At 39.1% G+C, this 8,303-nt stretch overlaps 1 protein-coding gene across 1 annotated transcript; it reads right to left on the reverse strand.

The window, feature by feature from the left end:
• Positions 1 to 1,212: 1,212 nt before the first annotated feature.
• On the reverse strand, positions 1,213 to 3,495 carry LOC102261257 (disintegrin and metalloproteinase domain-containing protein 20). Its single transcript, XM_005882696.1, has one exon. The coding sequence runs from the start codon at positions 3,493 to 3,495 to the stop codon at positions 1,213 to 1,215; it is 2,283 nt and encodes a 760-aa protein (XP_005882758.1).
• Between the last annotated feature and the right edge of the window lie 4,808 nt (positions 3,496 to 8,303).

Consider the following 8,303-nt stretch of genomic DNA (forward strand, 5'->3'; position numbering starts at 1 on the left):
CCAGTGATCCCACTTCTAGGAATATATCCCAAGAAATCAGAAACACCAATCACAAAGGACTTAGGCATCCCTATGTTCACAGCAGCATGTTTTACAATAGCTAAGATTTAGAAACATCCTAAGTGCCCATCAGCAGATGAGTGGATTAGAAAACTGAGGTACATATACACAATGGCATAATATTCTGTGGTAAAAAAGAGGGAACTCTTACTCTTTGTAACAGCATAGATGGACCTGGAGAGCATTATGCTAAGGGAAATAAGCCAGTAGGAGAAAAACAAATATCACTTGATCTCACTCATTTGTGGGATATAATGAGCAACATAAACTGATGAACAGATATTGAGCCAGAGACAGAGAAGCATTGAACAGGCATCAAACTTCACAGGGGAATCAGAGGAGGGTTGGTGGAGGGTGATAAGAGATCAACCAAAGGACTTGTATGCATGCATAGGAACATAACCAATGGTCACAGACAGAAGGGAGGTGAGGGCATGTGCTGGGGGTGTGAGCAGCCGGGGAGAGGTTTGTGGGGAAAAAGAAGACTTATGAAATACTTTAAGCAATAAAGAATTTAAATTAAAAAACCACAAAGCTCTGTTTTGCTTACTCATGATGGTAAATGTACTTTTTTGCTCCCCTGTAGTATTTATAGCAATAATGTGCAGGCTGTAAGTTATAATCTTTGTAATGACTAGCCTTGTTTATTAGTCATGACTGGAATAAATAATAATCAAAAATTTCTGACATTTCCAGTCTCCCTCTAGTTGTCACCTATTGCAGAAACTGATAATGAGAGGACTGGCAAAGAAGAAATGTAATTTCTATGTTTGCATTCCCTGTGTGACAAAGCAGAGTACAAATGGGAAGGATGGTTAGAATTGAGACAAATGGACATTATCCATTAGCTGTACCTTTTCTCAGGAAACACATAGAAAATAATTTCATGAACAATTAAACACTACCTATTTAAAATAATGAAAAACAGTAATAATCTAGGATTTAGGGTATTTTCCTAATTGTTTCATGGACGATGTTTTATGATCCCAAATAATAAAATTATTCAGGCATTATGCCAATGTTCTGTGACACATTCTGTACCAATCTGCACCCAGGAGACTAAAATTTAGTACATTGAAAATTGGAAAAGACCGGACTTCATTTTTGAAATTATAAATTGTTGCTTTTCTTTCTAAAATGCAGTAGAACATTTCACTGTTCTTCCTTAGATGAAATTGGAATATCGTGCTCTTTTTCTGTAGGTAAAGTCTTGACATTTTGTTCTTCATACTCATGTGTAGGTGACACATTAGGCTCTTTTCTCTTATCTCGTCTTTTGTGTGCCAGAAAACACAAAAATAAGCAGCATGACAATAAAATAAAAGCAAGGTACCAAAGTAGTATCAGGGAAATGGTTCTTTGCCTCATTTTCTTCCTTTTATACCGAGGGGGTGGCCCACTATCAACACTACCTCCACTGCCTCTTTTCAGGCATTTGGGAGGGTCCCACTCCGAGTTGCAATGGCAGTGCTGTCTGTTGTTGCAGACTCCTTTCAGATTGCAGATCTTAGGTGAACAAAAAAATGACAGATGTGCCCTATGATAACACCTCCTTTTGACGCAGACATGATCTGGCCCACACGCTGTCCCATCTTTCACATCACCAATGTCAGGTTCTATCATCCCGAAGTGGTAGTCGGTACCCCAGCAGGTGGCGCCATTGATGTGAGTCCAATGCACAGTAGAATGATCCCTTAGAAGGGGAATTTGTATCACATTATCACACTGAATCCTTCCGCACAAGGTATCTAAGATGCTACATTTTATGTATCCACCGTTCATTAAACCACAGTTCCCAAAACGGTCACCTTGAGTGTTAATTTCTGTGTAGCAACTCTGATTTGCACTCTTGGCCTTTTTGCCAAAAATGTTCCTACACTGCTCTTCACGGTTATTGCATCTCTTTTCATAGCAGTAGCCACCGCCCTTGCATGGGATCCCATTCTGCAAGTACACATCTTCTGGACAATGGTAGGATGTCCCGTTGCACCACTCTGGGAGATCACACGCATTTTCCTCTTGTCTGCAAACTTCGCCTGTGGGCAGGATCTGGCAGTCTTTGCAACAAAGGCCAGAAGCACAAGCAGCCCCAGCGCTGAGAGTGCAGTTGGACTCACAACACGGATCTTTCATACACAAATGTAAAGCGCCACAGTCACACTCTTCTCCTTCTTCAACCACACTGTTCCCACACCGTGCAAGTGTGAAGATTTTCCCTGTATTTGAAGGAAAGTTCAAACAATTTTGACTTGCAATGTTGTTCATGAAGTTGGCATAACTGCAGTTGCTGAATCTAGTTGCACTTGTTGGATATGCATACATTATGCATTGATTATTTCCACATTTACAAGTTTTGTCATCATGAAGCATACCCAAATTATGACCAATCTCATGTGCCACAGTATATGCAGAAGAATACACATTATCATACCTGAAACTATCAACTCCACAGTTATAATTATAGTCACATACTGTTCCAACAAAGGATAAGCCAAGATCAATACCATAGCCTTGCTTTACAAAAAGGTGTGCAACATCATGGGGCAAGCGCATATTAAAGCCAGCTTTCTTCCAATTGCAAAATGCTTCTACGAGACCACTTTTTTTTATTGAAATGGGGTTTTTTTCAGTCCAGACCTCAAGTCCCATTAAAACCACATCAACATCCAATGACTTTAAAAACTTATGTGCTCCATTGACTACACTTAATACTTCATACTGCACTGCTGTGGTGTTACTTCGGTGATGAAGATAGCGATAGTGGTCCACCACCACTGCCAGTTCAAGAAGCCGGTGGTGTGTCCACCAGCCTTCATACCCACTCTGCATGGAAGTGAAATTAGCACTCTCCTGAAATTTCAATTGTCTTGCTATTTCTTCATCTGTTAATCCACATTTCATGGGTGGCAATTGTGTCTCTTCACTCTTCATTCTAAATAAGAGATGTTCAAATGTGGTAGAAAGTCTCTTGGGCTCTATTTCATAAACAATGTCATTTGTTTGTAATATTCCTTGAAAACCTCCCAAACAGGTACTGAGGGCAACCAGGGATTCTGGGTCCCCCTCCACATAACCATGATAGTAGCAGTCATTCTGGATATAAGGCTGGTCCTCAAGGAGAGCGCCCTGGTCTGAGTAGGTAAACACTGGGAAATGTCTAGATAGAAAATGCCTGTTGACCTTCATGTGTATGACCTGATCCCGACCCCCAAAACGCATTCTGTAAGAGAGCCAGTCTTTAGTCTTCATGCCAAAGCCAGTGCCTGTTACCTTCAAGGGAATCACCACTTCTGGGGGACCATGGCGTTGGGAGTGCACAGCCTGGGACCATCCATATGAGAACAGAATCACCCCCAGCCAGAGTGACAGGAGAGTGTTCCTCACACACACCAGGGCCTCACTCACAGCCATTATGGAGCCACCATACACAGCCATTGGTGAGAGCAAAATAGGACGGGCAGGAAGCATCACTGTTCCTTCTGAGCTGGGTGTTCAACATTGACTTTGAATCTGTTCTCTGGCAGGCTCATATTAGAGGAACACACTGAAAGAGAAAATAAAAAGAGGAGTAGAGACAGGTTTGAGGCTTATGAGCAGGCCAAGGTGGAGGAGGAAGAAAAAGACTAGTTTTAAATGGAGTAGTGTTTTGTTTAAGACATGACTCAGAATACTGTATACATTTGCCTTTAAGAAATTTTAAGGGAACCCAGCCCATGTGTCTGAGTTGGTTGACTGTGGTCACTGGTTCAATTTCTGGTCGGGGAACACGCCTGGGATTTGGGGTCTATCCCCAGTACGGGGCATGCAGGAGATAATCTATCCATGTTTCTCTGTCATAGAGGTTTCTATATCTCTCTCCCTCTTCCTTCTTCTATCTCTAAAAATCTATATATGCATATTAAGAAAAAAGAAATAGTAAGGCAGTGTGAGATTGTGGGTGTACAAAATATAGTGATTGGGCATAAAATAACACCTTTTGAACCTTGATGAATGATACATAGGTTTTAATTATACTGTTGTTTAATTACATGAACATGTGTAAACAATTTCACAATAAATATAGAAAACAAAGGGTCTTAATGGAAAGGTGAACATATGTCATGTTTGAGAGGGAGTCTTTATTTATATTTTTTGACTTGATGTAAATATTAATATGTAGTTTTTCTTTTCAATTTCCTTTTGTTTTTATTATTTTTAAAAATATTTTTTATTGTTCAATATAGTTGTCATACAATCCTATATAATAAAATAATAATGTGCAAATTGTCCCCTGGACTGGGAGTTTGACCAGGAGTTCGACCAGGAGTTTGAAAAGAGGGCTGGGCAGGCTGGCCAACCACCCGTGGCCCCTCCCCACCGGCTGGCCTTGCCTGATCAGCCCTGATCAGGCGAGGTCAGATGGACCCCACCCATGCACAAATGCGTGCACCGGGCTTCTAGTATTATATATTAGTTTTAGGAGTACACACCATTGATTAGAACTTATAAAACTTACTAAGTGTTTATACTGATAAATCTTACCCCCATCTGATAAAATGCATCCATTGTTATTAGAATAGTAGAGACCCAGTGGACAAATTTGTGCATGGGTGGGGTCCCTAGGGGTGGCTCCAGCTCACAGCCCCAGATCGTGACCCCATTTTTGCAGCCCCGTAACCCCACATGGCACCCTGCCTTGGCCTGGGGATGCCCCCCTCAGCTGCTCCATAATCCCACCTGCAGGGTGATCGATTGGGGCTGGGTCCTCCGCCCAGCTCCTTCAGTGCCTGGGACCCAGGAAGCCCTGCCCCCCACCACTGCAGTTGGTCGCTGTCTGTGGGGCGATCAGATCCCTGCTGGCATCCACCTTGACCTGGTGCTTCCCCTTCACCTGCTCCACCATCCCTTCATGGTCCTGCTCTTGTTGGGGCCTATTGGGGCCAGCAGGGCCTCCACTGTCTCTTGCTGCCAGTGCGCTGTAGCGGACACCTGCCATGTGCCATGCTGCCCACTGGTGGTCAGCACATGTCATTGCAAGCGGTGGAACTCATGAACTCCAGGTGGAACTCTCAGTGGAACAACCACCCAAGAGGACAATTTGCATATTAGGCTTTTATTATATAGGATTATTGACTATATTCCCCTTGCTATAGTCTACATCTCCATGACTATTCTGTTACTACCAATTCGTACTTCTGTATTCCTTCACCTTTTTAATCAAACTGTCCTACCCACCTCCCGTCTGACAACCATCAAAATGTTCTCTTTTATGAGTTTGTTTCTGTTCTGCTTTTCCTTTATTTAGTGTGTTTGTTTTCTTAAATTCAATTGTTGATAGGTATGTATTTATTGACATTTTTTCATATTTTTAGTCCATTCTTCTTCTTTTTCTTCTTCTCCCTTTAACACTTCATGTAATATTGGTTTGGTGTTGGTGACTCTTTTATCTTTTTCTGTCCCTGGAAGCTGTTTATATGTCCTTCAATTCTAAATAATAGCTTTGCTGGGCAGAGTAATCTTGGTTACAGGTCCTTGCTTTTCATCACTGTAAATATTTCTTGCTAATTCTTTTGGCATGCAAAGTTTCTGTTGAGAAATCAGCTGAGAGTCTTATGGGAGCTCCCTTGTAGTAACTGCTTTTCTCTTGCTGCTTTTAAGATTGTTATCTCTTTAACCTTTTGAATTTTAATTATGATGTGTCTTAGTATGGTCTTCTTTGGGTTTATCTTGTTTGGAACTCTCTATGCTACCTGGATTTGTATTCTATTCCCTTCACTCAGGGAAGTTTTATCTGCCACACATGCATGTGGGGCCAGCCTATGCAGTGTCTCTGCTCCTCCTACCAGTGTCAGTGGATTCTTTATATCCTTAGTGTAGGACTTGTGTTGGGCTATATTTCATGTGGTTCAGAATGATTGTGGTTCCTTTGTTTAGTTGTATTTGTGATGTGGTTGTGGAGAATGAGAGTACAGTAAAACCCTGATATAACTATATATGAATAAACTGTGTTTTGCACTCACATCTGTAAATCTACTTTTTCCCAACTCTGAATATTAAAGACATTAAGAAAAATAATATAAAGAAGCATTTCAAAATATTGTTCTTGAGGAATGTGACCAAATAATTTATTATTTAAGGTTGTAAGGCAGTCTAATTCTATAAATAAGGAATTGAAGCCAAGGATTCACAGCAAGATGGTAGCATAGGTAAATGCAGTACAGTAAACCCTCAATTTGCTGACCTCAATTTTAAAGGACTTTGCATTTAACAGATATAATTTCTGGTCCATATATCATATGTGAAAATACCCTGTTAATTTTGAAATGCTTTAAACCAAGATTTGCTTATAATTTAATTAATATGTTAAGGCTTTGCTATTCATTGTTATTTTTAGCAAATAGGCCATATGTTGGGGAAAAACAAATTATTACTTGTCCTGATTCCTTTCTGCATTTTTTTTTACATCCAATTCTGCAAAACTGTAAGGGTCAAAGTATCAATTTGGCTTCACATTGTTGTCATGTAGGTTTAGTAGAATTAAGTCAGAAAATAATAGTTTTCCATGAAAAAAGTATGAACATAGTAAGGAAGACATTATAAAATACAGAAAAAAAATATTCCAGAGGAAAGATTTCAAGGTAATGAAGATAAAACAAAAATCAAGCAGGATGAGTACATAATCCAGAAGAGGAATGAACCTTAGTTGGGCATTTTTCATTTTTATATTACCTACTAGGGAAGTGGATTTAAAAATTAAGTCAGGACAGATTATCTTTCCTGTATTTTTTCAATTTGGACAGGGGCTTTGATGTTCTTACTTTAACCACTCTCAGTAGTTAATGATCTTTAGATGACTGTTGATATTCATGCTATAAATAAAAGCTAGCTTGGATATGTAAATTACTGAATGCAATTTGACAAATTTCTAATGCGTATCTTTGCCCCAACCACTCTGTCCAAGTTTGTGCTTAAGACTATTTATTTAGGTCTGCATTATTCATTTAAGTTTCCCAACTGTGTAGCCCAGTGCCTACAGATTACATGGTTTTATTAATATTGTGTTCATGAAAGAAAGTAACAAATCAGTATTGTCAAAGACATTGGGCTTGTATACGATTTCTCATTTTCAGAAATATGTGCTAATATGTTTGTATTATTGAGGCAAATATTGTTGTATATTTATTTTTCAAATAAAATATATATATTGTTTATCACATAATTTGTGTATCACATAAATATATCTATATGAAGATTGAAATTATCTTGCAATCCTAAAACTGTGGGGATTCAGATGTTTGTGCCCTGTGAGAAATTATTACTCACCCCCCTGAAGCTTTCCTCCATCCTTTTGGGATTATTGATTTCCTTTGCATTTCTGAAGGTATTTTGTTTTGTCTTCAGTACACTCCCATCTCAAATTGCTACCCTTATAGTTTGATTTTATTCTATTTTACATAGTGCTAAAAATTTTCTTCTTTATAATAATATAATGAAATATAAACACATTTAAGTCACATCCATCTAACCCAGCGGTTCTCAACCTGTGGGTCGCAACCTCTTTGGTGGTCAAATGACCCTTTCACAGGGGTCGCCTAAGACCATCCTGCATATCAGATATTTATATTACGATTCATAACAGTAGCAACAGTTATGAAGTAGCAACAAGAATAATTTTATGGTTGGGTCACAACATGAGGAACTGTATTTAAAGGGCCAGAAGGTTGAGAACCACTGAAACCCATAGTACTTCTCCCGTCCAGTAACACCACTGTCTATTGCTGATTTAACATTATGGTACACTAGAGGCCCGATGTATGAAATTCATGCAAGGGGCTCGGCCCTCACAGCCACAGTGGCTTGCCTTAGCCCTCGCAGCCCCTGCTTCGTCAGAAAGGATGTTTGGTCTAATTAGCATATTATGCTTTTATTATTATAGATACTAATATATGCATAAGATAATTGATAAATTTGTTTATATCCCCCCACAGTTTTGTCAAATGGCCAATCCCAGTGCCTTAATTACCACCTCCATTTTCACTATTATTCATAGCCTAAGTCACAGTTTTCCAAAATATGAGTAACTATCCAAAAAAGCACAGTTTTGTACCTTTCAACCAAGTAAAAATTACTAAAATAGGAAATAATAAATATCATAGATTCCCCTCAAGATGTGAATACTTAGTAAAGACTCTCAACTATATATATATATATATATTTCTGTCATACATAAATTTTTACACTTTTTTGTGTAAAGTCACTTTCCT

The sequence above is a fragment of the Myotis brandtii genome, unplaced genomic scaffold (genome assembly GCF_000412655.1).
Source record: "Myotis brandtii unplaced genomic scaffold, ASM41265v1 scaffold733, whole genome shotgun sequence".
Taxonomy (NCBI): Eukaryota; Metazoa; Chordata; class Mammalia; order Chiroptera; family Vespertilionidae; genus Myotis; species Myotis brandtii.

Coding starts and splice junctions, on each gene's coding strand:
- LOC102261257 (XM_005882696.1), bottom strand. CDS start 3,495: ATGGCTGTGTATGGTGGCTCCATAATGGCTGTGAGTGAGGCCCTGGTG.